General features: G+C 31.3%; 1 protein-coding gene across 2 annotated transcripts in view; it reads right to left on the minus strand.

The window, feature by feature from the left end:
• The window catches only part of LOC108746404 (neuronal acetylcholine receptor subunit alpha-7), a 255,845-nt gene that overhangs the window by 170,040 nt on the left and 69,237 nt on the right, over window positions 1-16,568 (minus strand). For both annotated transcript variants that reach the window (XM_018483143.1, XM_018483144.1), the window contains exon 3: window positions 10,355-10,494. In XM_018483143.1, coding sequence (XP_018338645.1) covers window positions 10,355-10,494 — 140 coding nt within the window. The remainder of the gene's footprint in view (window positions 1-10,354; window positions 10,495-16,568) is intronic.

Here is a 16,568-nt window from a genome sequence, read left to right on the forward strand (position 1 = left end):
TTTAGATAAAATCAACACGCATACATTATTTTGATAATATTAAATTTCTATTAATTGTTTTTTTTAATTTCGATAGTATTTATTGTTTTGAGCTTTAGTGAAGTTATATGTATACATCAAATATATTAAAAAACAACAAAAAAATAATAGAACTAAAAACAAGACTATTATATAAACACATCAATGAAATACAAAAAGCTTCACTTATTAAATATACAATATATAAAATAATTATTAAATAACAATAAATATTACTTTTTTATTTTTTCCATTAATAAACATTGTGAGCCATATTTCAGTAACAGTGAGTTTGCGAACATATGTTCATATAAATTCTTTTTTACGTTTAGTATGGAAGGAGCTTGGCCCCGAAGTTTATTACGCCTTTACATTAATTACACCCCGTATATGTACTTTAAATCAATTTATCTCAGAAATATGACTGCGCGCCGATTCGTTTCAAACTTTCAAAACACAATCAATCTGAATTAATAAAAATCTTTCAAATTTAATTAAAATTGTCTTAAAACTTCTAAAGAACTTATTGCGAAAGTCAAAGTATGTTTTTTTTATTTAAAAAAACTATGGCCATCTTATCCGAGTTTACCCTATCTATCTCATTCACGTTGACGCGCAAACTCAGTCATACGTTTCACTCGATGCGAGCAAACAGTACATGCATATAGCAAATATTTATTCACAAAATGAGTTGGACGTGTGATTTAACTTCACTAGTGCGCGCTCGATAACATGTACTATGCTCACGTAAAAAACTTTAAAAGCACTAACAAAATCATATTATTTGAATATTCATATATTGTGTTTAAAATTTTACGTAAAATTTTAATATAGCAAATCAGATCAGAATTGTTGCAATTTAATATAGATATGAAACATAATTAGGAATAGTTGTATAATTAAATTAAAAGTTATTCATCATTAAGCAAAGACATAAATTAAAATTAAAAGCTATAACTTATATAAAATTGCTGTTATAATAGAGATTTTCAAACAGAAAATATTTGATTATAATGTACAAGCTGGAGGTTTCTTTGCAGCAGAGAAATCTTACAATTGCTTTATCCGGTCAGATTGCATATAAAATATGCGGCACTAAGAAAATCTGAAGGATCGTGGACAAAGGAAAAAGTAACGACAGGAAAATGCGATCCAATTGTAAGAATTCCTGCTCAGAAAAAGATAACCAATAACGGTGAATTGCCGGCTGTAAATTTTCTCTCTAGTGCTTTTAACTGAGTCGGTTGAAAAGAATCGTCCTCTCATACTGTGTTATCGAGAGTTTCGAAGTAATTTACAAAACAAAATAGTGTTTTCGGCATCGTTGCCGTCAGACAAATTCCATATTCCTATAGACACTCGTATTAATTGAATTCTCCGGTTGCGTTTCGCGTTACTGTACGAGGTAAAACGAGAATAAATTAGTGAGTAGCTTTTGAGAAGATCGAAAAGAGTGAGCATGAGTGAGCAATAAATATTTGAAAATCTTCTCTCGCAAAAAACGTATGACGTCGAAAAATAATAAGATGCGATTATAAGTTGTACAGATGTGTTCTTCATATTGTTTGTTAATTTAATCAAAATCTGCTGCTATATTTGGCTAATATATTTAATTATACTAATAATTTATACAATATAAGTATTGTTCATCGCTTATATTACAATATACATACTCGAATAATTGTAGAAAATATTACAAAATTTAATTTAAAAAATTAACTAAATTGAAAAGTTAAGAATTGAAAATTATACGAAAAGGTGCAAATTAAAATTGGAATTTTCTCGTTAAGCGATTCGAAATAATATTCAATCAAGCTTGTATCATTAAATTGTGTATTAAGCTTGTATCGCACTAAATGTAAAATTGTAATCTAAAAAAAATTTTAATTTGTGACTAGTAACTTTCGATTTGTTTATATTGTTGTGATTCGTGAAAGAGATTAAAGAACTTGTACGAGATAAACTTTTAGTAAAAGCGCAATAAATAAACTCGAAAGAAAATGATTCCAGGTTTTTGTCAAATTTTTTTTCTGTTTTCTTGTTGCGCAGTATGAAACTTAATGGCGAGGATTTTGTGTGACAAAGATACCAGTCGTACGACTCGCACATTTCTCTTGCAGTCACGTCTTTTCGCGGCGCGCTTCCGCTTCCGCTACGTCAACGTTCTTTATGTATGAGTAACACGGACGCGTTTTGTCACGACTGACTCATTGGCGCAACATAATTACACCTTGCGACAAAGACTAAAAACTTACGGCAATGTTCATCACTCGTAGTGTCGACTTGAGTAAAAGCAAATGAAATTACAAGTGATGTTACAAATTAATGTTATATCGTGAATCATGAAATGATGATAGTTGATATTAACAAAGTTATTGCAAAAAACATTTCTTGGTTTTAAACAGATGTTATAATAAATAAGTAAAAATCAATTTCCTTGATTATAATAAAATAGAGATATATATATTTTCAGATAAAAATAATTTTTCCGGAACATCTATAAATTCTTCATTTTTTTCATAACAGACAGTGTTTTACTCAGTTGGGTGTTTTATATGTAACATATTTTGCGTTACAACTGTCGACATGATATAACAATCTATCACACGCGCTGAGCTCAGCTCAAAAAACGAAATCCGGCAAGCGGAATGAATAAAAAGTGCGAATTTCGCAGCTCGCTTTGCCGTCTAAAATGATGCGAAATTGGCATACGGATTCTCCGTGACGTCGACATTATTCGACAGAATTTGCGGAGATGCACAAAATGTGCGATTTCTGATCGATGAAAGTCCAAGAGTTTTATTTCGCGGCTAACAATGGTAGCTAACAATGAATACTGCATTTCTTTCGTTTCCCTATGAATGAAATATATTACGGATTGAATTTTTATCAATTTTACTGTATGGGAAGACCGTATAAAAGAAGCCGTTCAAGCCGTTTAAATAAATATCTGCCTGCGTACCGTTACACAATTTATTCACAGAGAGAAGCAAGAAATCTTAATTAAAGATTACATTAAAAGAGTGATTAATCAAGATAATTAACGTCATCAGGCGCTGACAAAGTACATAAACATTCGTCAAGTAGAAATGCGAAACCGTTTCGGAACAGGAGTTCCTGCAATATACACTATGATTAATCGATCGAATGTGTCGTGCGATGCAAAAAGTTCGACGACGCGTGTATTTTGACCGTATAATGCACAAATTGCATATGTGCATTACATAAGCAAAACCTTGAACCTGTCACTAATAATTTACAGTCGCTATATATTCTGTTATTTTGCATTTTCTCGCATTTTAAAGAAGGAAGCACGAAAACAATATTAAATTTGGACTATGCTTCGATATTATTTTTCACTATTTTTATTTATAAGGTGCATAATTTATGGATTCCATGATAAATAATTTATTATATTTTGATGGCAATAAATAGAAAAACAATAAGAAAGCTGAAAATACAATGAAAATATCTCCTTTCGTGAGATTAGAAGATGTGTCTCGCTCGATTGCAGCAGAAGTGAATCAAACCAAAGTAGTGCGACTCAACGCCATATCGACCAAGATAAGATGAGAAGAGAGAAAGAGCAGAAAAAGCGCGACTAAGCGCGACCAAATGTTTATGACCTACCGTTAAACATAAAAAGTTTATAGTACGCTGAAGAACTTGGAAACGAAATTAAGAAAAGTGCAACCATTGTTTGCGATATTATATTTCAATGTATTGTCGAAGACGTGATAAAACCTGCGCGATATGACATTTACAATAATTATCATAAACATTGCATTCGTATTTATATAACGCAATAATAAAACAGTTTCAAGAGTTAATATTTTTCGCGTAAATAATAGTGTCGTTTCATGCTCTTCAGCTACGCAAAAACGTGATTAGTTTTATCTTACGACTTCCGCGAATGCCGAAAGTTCTGTTGATCTTATTTCGCCATCGTTTCATTCTCTGATTTACCCAACATACGGAATTAGGTTTCTGCCATTATAAACTTTTCTACTTATGTGACCAATTAAAGGGTCTCCGCTTTTACGAAAAATTTCGCTTTCCAATTCCGACATCAAATTAAACTTTAAATTTAATATATTAACGAAGAACTTTTTTGGCTGGTACTTTAATATTTATTAAATTACGTAAAGTGCATTTTAATAAAGGATAAATTCAACTAAGATTAAATTATGTCAAATTCATTTTCAATTAAAATTAATGTACAGACTTTTGGGTAGACCATTTGCATACAAATTAAAAAAATCAAAGACAAAATTTTTATTATAGTAGCCTGTTCTTTATTGAGAACTTTTCTGAATTCTTTTGCGTTAATCAAGATAGCGGATTTATATTAAATACACATACATAGGGACACATACAAGTATATATAGTATAATTCAGCGATATTTTTAAAATAAAGATTTAATATCGACTCTTTTTGTTAGTTACATTAACATAATGAACTAAGTGTTCCCACATAAAAAAATTTGCGTTCGCTATAAAGAGATAATCTACATAAAAGCATCTATTTTGTCTGTCTTGCTAGCATTTCATCGTTAATTTAATTCTAGCAAAAGACAAAATTACCAATGAGATGCTAAAAAGACAAGCATAAATCCTCTTTTTATAAACCTTCTTACTTTATAGCGTATTTTCCTACAGAGACGCGCACTGTTAAATTTATAATGTCAAATTATATCCAATTGAATTATTTTTAATCATTGCTATAGGTCGCCAATGTTCCTACTCAATATATTGTTAATTTAAATAAAACAAGTGAAGTTAATTAAATAAGTTATCTAAAAGTTAATTAAATAATTATCTAAAAAAATAGAGTTAAATAATTTAATTTAAAAAATATATTGAATTTGATTCAAATTTAGTTTATTATTTAAGAGCATATGTTAATACTTATTTACGATAAAACATTATTTACTTTGAAACAGTTCATTGAAATAAATTGATTTACATTTTAATACACATGAAAGTTAAAAATAACAAAATGTTATTTAATTCAAGGGTTATATACCACTGCCCCTTTGAAATCTATCAGTGCAGATTTGCAGTGCATATCTATTTATAAATGTAATTGATTAACCGTCATAAGAATTCGTATAAATGCAGCTCATCATAAACTTCACATAGACTAGCAATACAAATAAAAACTGTGTCTGTTTCTTTCTTCAGAAGAGTGCGGAAATATGTTTCGCGCATGCTTGACATATATTATACATTGGACATGTTTTGCCAAGGTTATTTCTTCCTACAATTTTATGAAATTTTATTTTACATACTTTTTTTAATTACCTGCATTTTACGTTTTAAAAAAAATTTATTTCATGCTTTATTAGCAGGGATGGAGACTTTTGATTTTTTTTAGGAATACCTCATCTAAACGAGGGGAAGGGAATAATTTCAAAATAACACAAATATTTTATCTCTTTTGTTGTATGTGCGACGTATGTTCTACATATATACCCTAGTCAGATAATATTTTTTGTTAAATTATTCAAAATTTTTTAAAATTTGTCAAGAATTAACGTATTTTTTTTAAATACCCCGTATTCTAGATGTGAAATTCAACATTCACAGAAACTTTTGGTATGAAAAGCTCCATATCTTGTATAAGGAAGTCTCCGTCTATTTTTGTCACAATACAGAGTAATCATTAAGAGTATGTTGTAAGTAAAACAAAAGAGATAAACTGTTACATTTTTCTTCTTCCGTTTAGATAACCGTTTTTCTGATTAGTATCAAGATTTAAGACTCGTCTTAATTTTATTGAATACTTGTTGTCAATTTTATTTGAATTGTTGTACAAGCCAGTTTATGAGTATCAACATATACACATTAAATACCGAAAGAAAGACAATCAAAATTTTATAAAATAAAAAAAAATTAGAAATATTATTATTGTAAAGGTGAATAGTGATTACTTTATTATAAAATTTTTATACAAAACATATTTTAATATCTTGAATGATTTTGGAAATATAACAAAAAAAAAAGCAATTAAATACGTTACCTGTAAAAAATAATTTTATCCCATTTTTTCACATTAACTATATTTTCTAAATTCATCTATTTACGTAATATATATGTGTATACAAAATTTCATAAAATTTGAAACTTCGCAAGGTGCCTCTTGTGTTTGTTCTTTTGCTTGATCCATATTTATTACGGAATCTATGATACGCTTCTGTATAGTTTTTGCATCCTATACTGTAGAAGCACTCCAGTGAGGAATACTTTCCCTTCGATAGTTAATGCGTTCATGTTGTCAATCAGTATGTTGATACTTGTAAACTGGTTTATACAATAACTCGAGTAAAATCGAGTCTTAAATACTTAATCAGAAAAACGATCAAAAGAAGGAAATAATATCATAGTTTATTTTCAACATAATTTTAATGATCACTATGTATATTATTTTTAATTTTGATATAATTTTAGTGTACCATATGCTTAACTGACATGCGCAACATATTATATATTTCCAGTATATTTAAAAAAAAAAGAAACAGCTGAAAGGTATGTTTCTCTTTATAATAGAAACTATAGTAATTGCTAATCCATATCTATGATCTAAGGTTAGATGAAATATCAATGGATTTCAATTCTCTTGATTAGTCGTCAAAGGAATTCGCCTCGTAGCTGTATTGTCTATGTTTCACGATCATAAATAACGTGACGCTTATCCCATAATAATTGTGTAATATACAATATTGTTTGATTTATTTTTATTTACGTACCTGTGTGAATATTACAATGTTAATTAAACATAGAGATATTAATATTCTTAATACAATTAATATTAATATTCTTAATACGATTAATTCAACGCTGGCTTTATTTGCATCACAAACTGATTAAATTCCACAAATTTTGAAACATAACGTAATTGCTATTTAATAATACCAAAATTTCTGTTATTTTTATATTTTTTATATAATTTTTAAGAGTTGCGTTAATATTTTTATTTAACATTTATTTTAACTTAATTATTTATCGATAATGAGTGATAACGAAATAAATATTTAAAGTACATTTTACATATTTCTAAATTTTGTATTAGGTAGAATATAATTTAAAAAATAAACAGTGAAATTTGTAAAATAATAATAATAATAATATCATGTATATTTTAATTGTAAAATATTAAATAAATTGTAATGTTAATTATTGCATGAACTATATAAAGAAAATAATTCAAGGCTTTTATTCGAAAATAGTAGAGAAATTTTGCACTGTAAGATTTATGAATTAATTTATTAACGTTGCCGGATTTCTTGTTGCAACTCACGCCAAATAAGAAAACTACAGATACAGCCGTCGTTTCCAAAGGCAACGATACTTTGAAAAGGGCAACGGCAAAAAGCACAGTGAGTTGAGTGATGCGACTTAACGAAACGACGACGTAAGGATGGCGAGCAGGGGTTGTAATGGAATATGTTTTGCTACTAGAGAGAAGAAAGAGAGTTTGCTCTGGAAATGTCTGTGCTCTTAATGTCCAGAACACATAGCGGTCTTTTGTTTTTACAGAAAATATATCAGATTGTATGAACTTCTAAAGGAAAGGCTATGGCGGAATATAACAATAACTGTAACAATGAGAATAATAATAATGATGGCACGAAACCGAATAAGAAAGATAAAGGCTCGTGTTATCCGGATAATCATATCCTTTGTGAATAAATAAGAGAAATGCCTCGGCGACATGCGCGGCATGCGCGCGGCTCGCGTTTGCTGTAAACAATATGTATTGTACTTTTTATAATTAAGTCGCGTCAACCTTACATTTATATTCATATTAAGACTTGAGACAAATAGTAAGAAAAATATCTAAATAAACTTTATTATTCAAAATGAAGGCGAAACATTTAAGAAGGGTGTACATAAAACATTGTAAAATCTTAAGGTCTTCGTTGCAAGTGAAAAGTATATCAGAAACCTGTGATGTAGAGAGGCTCAGCGTGACGGATATATTCCCTCGGCCGTTAACTCTGACCATAAGGATGTTTTGAGAGGAAACACCTCCAATCGGTTTCTTTAATCCCGGCTATATATTACTCCCGTTAGGTTAGTGAAACCAAAGTGGATTGCAAGTATCTCGACGTACTTTCTCCCAGTCCATTTATAATTGTAATCGGAGATCGGGGAAAAAATTCCCGCATCGTAAATTCTTAATGCACGTTTGGATGCTGAGCATTCGTTATATTCATCAAATATTAATCAATCAGTATGTTATTTATATACGAATCACGATAATGCTCACAACTAGAACGCTATCGACTTATTCTTCAACTGGTCTACGGGGATCATTCAATACGCTTGCAATTTCAAGCTTTACCGATATAATATGCATGCATCAGAAAATACCAAGATACGAAAAAGATATATACGAAGCCGCAATCGATGAAAATTTAATATGTATGATTGCTACGAACGGAAAGTTATTTAGATAGGATTTATTAATATTTTGCCGTACACACAGAAAATATATGTATTCTACTTTTCTTGCCAAGAATTGACATCCGCCTCGACGTGCTTCTCATCCAAATCGAAACATTTCAACTCGAATTGTTTCTCATCTATAATACAATATATCCGGAATGAGAATGTGCGCGTAATAATTTCTAATTTTCGTGCAAAATTGAATTACAATTTCATTTGTTTTTTTTTTTCGGAATTCACGAAATAATTCGTGGAAAAAATTCAGTGAACTTCTTACGTAAAATTTCGTAGAACAAAAATTTCCTTTAATATAAAATTAACGGCTGCACGCTGAATTCTTTTTCGTTTGCCACCGTGTTTTATCACGAATGCGTTTTCTTAAGAACCGTAACGTTCGTTGCACTATATAGCGCGTATATAGATAGTATATGTTGTATATAATGCTGATGGAAGTAAATAACCACGATGAGGGGAGTGCGAAGATGGAGAACGTAATGCAATCTTACCTCACATTCGTTAACTATACTCTCATTTAGATAAGCCCGATATTTTGACGTGCAAAAACTTGCGCGGCTAATCTTGGCGCTTCTTATCTCGAGAGTTCACACGGAGGCTGCAGAATAGTTACTTCATAGTGGACATTCACCCTTAAGATTTGAAATACATCTGCGAATTCGTGCTAATCTTCACTATGCTCAAGATAGGCAACTATGACTAAAATAACCAACTTTATATGCAGAGTTGAAGCATACCTAGATACACAGGTACAGTTACCTAAATTGAGATCTCTGTACTTAGGTAGTACTAGGTACGGTATGCAATTTCCACCAAAGTACTTAAATACCTAGATATTATACTTCCAAAAGTAAATGAAGTTTAATCGCTAAAGATATCTAATTATCTAGATATTTCCAAATAAGTATCTAAGTACTTAGATACTCTAGCAGAAATTACATATCGTACCTATAGTACTATCTAAATAGATAGGTATAGAAAGATCTCAATTTAAGTACTTGTATCTATATATCTATAAGTATGTTCCAACATTTTATATGCTGTTATGAGCTATCAATGTTAGCAATATACACATTCAACTAATCACTGTCGAATGTGTATTTTGACTTTAATCATGATGTACTGAAATAATTGATGTAACGATTTCAATAATGATATCGTAAGTAAATGTGTTCTGAGCCTACGATATGTGTGTGTTTTGTGTGTAATATGTCTAAAGCGACTCCTAGTCAATATTATTGTACAATATTATTAATCGTCTGGAGGCTATATTGAGCTCTAGATTGTTTCGAATTGTTGTAAGGGAATCCTAAAGTCATCTGTTTCATCGATCGAACGCAATAATTTTTATATCATTTTTTCGTATGTATAATATTACTTTAACAGATGTGAAAAAATCCTCCAGAATTAAAATATAGATAATAACACAGTCCGGATGGTATATGATTTTATATGAAAAAAAATGGAAAATTAGTCTTGCAATCGACTTCTGATATCAATTTGTAACAATATATACTTTGTATAAAAGTTTTATACTTCAAACGTACAAAGCTTTACTCGGTTTAGGGATCACACCAAAAAATAATACTATATTTTTTCATACAGAAATAAACCTAAAAGCTTGAGTATAAGAGAAAAGATTGCGTGAAAATTATGTTACAACATTGATGTAATATATAGCAATCTGTCGATATTTCGTACGTATGTGTATAAAGTCTATGTGTATAGATCAGTACAACACAATGCCGTCAAAGTTCGTTCTTCAATTTAGGATTCTATTAAAGAGGGCATCAATAATATTGTACAAATAATATGAGTGTCTAAGGGCCGCTTAAAATATGCGACAAAAGAATTGATTATGATAACTTACCACGTCGATGATTTGCTGCAGAGTGATACCAAACCTCACCTCCAGTGGTTCGCTCTCATTCGCGACCGGTCGCTCCAAGGTGTTGTAATTTGCCAGCAGGTGATTCAGTAAGCGTTTCTCGTGGCGCCCGCAAAGGCTTTCTGCGATAAAGAAAAATCGAATGTCAGTCAAGCTTCGTACGTTATTCCGGAGGGTGAGCCGCAAATAATCACGACCCTTGTCAAAACGTATTTACGAACAGATACGAGAGAAAAGATTCTCACTTCGTCGACAACAGTCCTGTTTTGTCGCAAAAGGTATATGATAGAAGGCAATTTAATTATTTTTGTTATACGAGCAGAATAAACAATTCTGGGAACGTTTTCCTAGTTGCTGCTTTTTTGTTCTCAAATATTCAGCAATTCGCGTCAAAAAGCAATTATTTACGCAGATTTTAATACTGATAAAAGCTGCATGCAGTTTTTCTCTCATCGGTTTCAACAAACATATTAGGCAACATATCGCAATCAATAATTGATAACATTCTATATATTAAATTTAATCGGATTAAAACACAAATCTATTTTAACTATATATAGAATTATATCATTCTCTTTTCAGATATGAATTCTTTAAAAAATTATTATATATTTTCTTGTTAAATTTAAAAACTTACTACGCTAAATAACGAAGATGTAATTAAATATATAAAGGACTTATGTATAATTAAAATTGTCAAAGAGTAATTCATAAATAAAAATGAAAGGTTGCAGCATTACATCATTTTTCGAGTAAAATATTTTACTTGTCGAAAGTGATTCAATAAATAAATAAATCTATAATTTGTTCTTAAATGCCTTATAAATGTTAATGTCTTGCTAGTGATCTTCAGTCCTAATACACTGGGGTGGACGAATTAATGCACGTCGACGATTATAAAGTTCGCTAGTTTCCAACTTGCACGAGCATTGATGGAGAGCTCCGAATCCGTCAGGGACCGAGCTTTGGTCCACTTTCCCGTTCAATTCCAGTCTATCCGCGACCGAACGACAGCGCGAGCAAACTACTTTAATCCTTCGACAAACACGGCGCGAATGCATTCCGTTCCCGGCCAGGATCTGGGCCAGATTGTATTCGAGCACGTGCCACTGCGGGATCAAGTTTGGGCTCCAGCGCGGTGTGTGCCGACGCCGCAGAATACGAGATGCAACAGGACTGCGTCCACCGGGAGAATAATGGTCGTCGGCCCCGCGGCTGAATTCGGCGCACGTGCGCCCATTCAAGACAAGGGTTGAAGTATCGTGAGTTCGCGACAAATATACTATGCGCCATGAAACGTTTACTGCCGCGCGAAACACGGTCTATCGCCTGATTCAAATATTTCGCGATTGCATTCCGACTTCCCCTCCCTTGCTTCGTCTTCTCTTTAGTTATATTAATATTCCAAGTTCAAGCGGAGTACCAAGGTATCTTAGAAGGTCTGAACTTCCTCGCGAAATTCATCGCTTCATCATGTTGCAAATTCTGTTGGTCGATAATCACGTATCTATAGTGCAACTTGATTCGCCTGAAACTCGGGGTCGTTCAGATTGACAAGGAAACATTATAAGCATAATATATACAATACGGTATATTCTGTTTGGATAGAATTAATGTTTCACGACGTGTAATGATTAATTTGATATTGAAACGGTTACTTCGTATACAATTGAAATGTCTCTTGAAATGAAGTGCACTGAGTTTTCAAGCAATATACTATATTTTTAATAAATGTAGATTTGTTAGAATTTGATACGAATTCGTATCAAAAGTCTGATTTCTGTTTGAGACGTCTTTCCCTCAAATTAAATCTATTTTGTTCCTCAATATATCAAATATGAATAAAGACTGAAGAGAAGATATTGTCAACAGCCGACTAAATTCTATGACTTGGAAAAATCGTAGATGAGACTCTTTGGAATACACGGAGAATTTTCTCACAATTTCGACATTAAACTTTTTCAACGGCTTATTATGATTAAAATGTACTAAAATGGTAGAGAACCATTCTCTCTATTTTCATGTTGGGAACGGTTCTGTATAGTTTTCTTGTAGTAAGCGAAATACGAACATGCTACATTGTAGCTAACTCCCATAGTGGAACAAATATCACGATGTAAGTTGTTTACACATAAATTCCACATTAAATTAATAAAATCGTAATAAAAATAAGAAACAGATCGCAGATATGTACTTCTTGGTAAAAATTGCATCTTTAAAGTTACTTTATAATAATTAAATAGCAAAATGTTTTAACAGAAAAACAAATATAAATTGTTTTAGTTATATTCTATTACTAATATAAAAATATTAAATATAGATTACTAATATAGAAATATTAAATAGGAAACATTAAATGAAATTAAATATAGGAGTATTAAATATACATTTCGTCAGAGTTAAGTGTTGTAACTAAATATATAAGTTAACGTATTCCCTCTACATATATTAATGTCCGATTTCAATTATTTTATGATAATAAGTTACCGTTCTTATTCAAAATACATGTCGCGTGGTAAGAAACTTTTCTTTTAACTATAAATATGTCACGTAGATTTAGGGCCATAGTATACAAAAAAACTGAAGCAGTGAAACGTAAGCAGTAAGTGAATTGATTAATCACAGTAGAGACCGTAAGGCCATAACGTAAGCAGTAACAAATCCAACATGTTGATTTTCTTACTGCTTACTTTTTACAGTCTACATTTTTACGTGTGTCATGATCTTTACTCTCTCAAGCTGAAGAACATTAATATGAGATTATTCAAAAATTTACTTGTCTCTTTTTGAATCAGATTTTTCTCTTTTTTTTCGTTGCAATACTTGTTTGATTTAAATGAATCCTAGGGAAAAGTATATATTATAAAAGAGATACTTTGCGGTAACTTTTCAGCATTGCTTTTTTCGTCATAAATACATAAACGGAATGTCAATTTATTTCTTGTACCAATAACTTTCAATCTCCCTTATATCTTTTCGATATAGAAATTGAAATAATCTCTAATGCATCTATTTCAATTAGAACGATAGCCGCATTATTCAAACATACGTAATTACTTACGCCTACTCTCTCTCTCTTATCTATGGGTTAATTATTTTCAAACCCACCTCTCGTGGATCACAAAAATGAAATTAATTCAATCGTTAATCAGATTAGTCAAACGTATTACGCATATATCGATCGGACGTTAATTTCTAGTTTATACACTACGGGAATTCGTGTGGCGTTGATTAATCACCTTTGTAACGCTCAACGTAGAACGCATGCCACACATTTGACTACGTGTGCTGTGTAAACATGCCGAATTATTAGGACTGCAATTAATTATGCGGTAAAAAGTAATTTATCGTTGCATTCCCAGTGGCCAAGTCCAATGAATGATTTATCGAACATTTGCTTGGAGAACAGAAAAATTAACAAAAAAACGCCATTTAATTAGCCGCTTTGATGGTAATGAGCGCAAATTCGTAATCAAAAAACGCCATCGCGTAGAATATGAAAAAAAAAGTTGGCAATGCGTTATCGGCCAATTTTCGCTTCAAAAGGCAACGCGCCATATCAGGGATATTAATGTATTGAAAAAATCGATAATACTGCTAAAGGATAAACGTGAATCCCTTTTAGCGATCCCTCGAACGGAAGTAATATGGTTCGAGACTTGTCTTGAACTTCTTGAATGAGCAATGGCGAAACGGAGCAGCAATAAGCAACTTCGCCGAATCGTGCAATGGCCATTTAGCTGAGTGTTGAAAGACGGTGGCAGTAATTAATGAGGCATACGTAAAACCGAAGGGGAACTTAGGGAAAACTAAATGGGCACGTGCGTTGAAATTCCCGTGTATCAAGAGAACTTGTGTTAATGAATCTCCTAAGGAAGAAGAAGCAACTGCACTAGAACTGTAGAGAATATCTTCTAATTATTACACACTAATTATGTATTTGCTCTAATAGATAGAAGATAAGTAATTTAGATACCATCATTGAAGTCTAATATAAAAAACTATATATATATATATATATATAAAAAAAAAAGAGAGAGAGAGAGAGAGAGAGAGATTTCGTAAAAAGAATTTTTAAATCTAGTCAAAGACCATTAAGAAATTATTAATCCAGCCAACTGAAAACAGTATAGTGATGAATTAATTTTTCTTTTTATTTATTTTTTGTTATGCTTAGAAGGGATATCAGTTACATCAACATACAACAATAAATAATAAATGTGGTTTGCTTATAAAATGCTGCATGTGCTATTTCATTTATTGTCATACTTTGTCTACATATAAATTTATACAGCATCTTTTAGCCTCCTATGTTATATTTTAACTACCTAACATTCACATTTACCACTACATCGTTCAGCATTTGCATAACTTAAGTCGTATATATCTCAAGTGTGCTCCGTAACGAGTGTAACTGCCGTCATTTTGAACGATAGTTCCGCAATTTCTTAACGTATTTTCTCGTTAGTTCCGATAAAGCTTTATAATTCATAACAGTTTATTCGGTGGGCATTATGTGCTTTTATCATACGAATTAAACTGTTACAACGGTCAAATTGTTAACAAACGAGAAACAAGCATATGTTGAGAGCAATCAGAGCGCACGAGGTGCATGAATTTATGAATTCTATAAACAGGATTATCCCATGTTAATAAATTCCTGAAAATCAACATTAATTTGGGAAAAGGCTTCATAGGAAACACGCTTCGCAAATGCCATGAATAGAATCAATCTCGGTACACCACCATTTCATTTCCGAAACTAGCAAAAGCGGATTAACGAAGAGTTTCTCAACGAGAAATAAATGTAAAAATTATAAATTAAATGAGATAAAATATATAGTCGTTACTTCAAAGATAATATTTTTCTAAATTTATGTGTAAATTAAGTTAAAGTGTTTCCTCTTTTTCTATCACATATGGATAAATAAACTCATAATTCATGCACATGTGGCTTTGTACTGATCTGAATACACTTTGTATTTAAATCAGTAATCTGGTTTCTAATCGTATTATTACAAATCAATAAAATTTATACATAAATAAAATAAAATAAATTTAACATAAATAAGAAAAAAGGAATTTTACTTAAAAGCACAGAATAAAATACAATTAATACAAAGTAAAATACAATTATTTTGATTGCTTAGCAGTCGGGATGATATCTCTCTTAAACTAAAGAAAGAAGAAAAGAAAATAAAAAAAGAATGAAGATAATAATGTAACTTTACAGAGAAGTTTGTCACTGTTGTTGACTCAAATATTTAAAAGTATTACCTTTAAATGTCGAGTTTAAGAAAGTATCTAAAACTACATTTAAATCATTTAAATCGTTATAAAGAAGAGTTCCGAATGTATTGCGAATATGCTGGAAAAACTACAAAGGTATATAGAGTATCGCCAAATGAAACTCCTTCGAGCGAGATTATTTTTATTTCCAAATATTCAAGAAATGAGAAATTCTAGACAAAAGCAGTAAGTACGACATTTGTGACTTTTTTGACAGGTCTGAGAAAAGCTTTAACATATTATTTGACGGAGGATGGGCCTTTTAATGGTACTTCACAGAGGGTTTACAAAAGAAAGAACCGCAGCAGCTTAATTTCGTCGTCTACGTCGATTTAGATTAATGAGGCTGAGTTTGGGAAAGGAATTTGGAGGGAAACAAAAGCGCAGTATAGAAAGGGACTGAAAGTATAGCCCGCAGATTGTGACATAATGGCCGGTAAAACTCATTTAGTCGAAATGCGTGTCAAAATACGCACCGACATGAATGGGCAGCCAGATCTTTTCGTCGACGTCGACGTCACTATCATCATCGACAAAGTATACGAGCTTTGCAGGAAGTATCGCCATGGATGGCAGTCTTTGTAAGAACAGATCATGCGCTTATCCACGCGTGTGTATGCTTGACACGTGCGCAGGGCTGCGATATTTTTCTTCCTACGTCATTGCTGACGACATGCGACACTATAAAAATACCGATCGTAATAAAGAATGGACAACGATTGTCAGTGTCCAGTACTGCGAAACGCAAGTGTCCGAGAACGACCGATGAGATGAATGGAAGCAAGTTCAGTATGTAATAAATTTCTTTAAAACGTCCCAAAAATTAAAATATTAAATATTTCATTAAACTAAATTATTTTATATATATATATATATATATATATATATTGTATATATATATATATAT

Source organism: Trachymyrmex septentrionalis, unplaced genomic scaffold (assembly GCF_001594115.1).
Source record: "Trachymyrmex septentrionalis isolate Tsep2-gDNA-1 unplaced genomic scaffold, Tsep1.0 scaffold17, whole genome shotgun sequence".
NCBI classification, from domain to species: Eukaryota; Metazoa; Arthropoda; class Insecta; order Hymenoptera; family Formicidae; genus Trachymyrmex; species Trachymyrmex septentrionalis.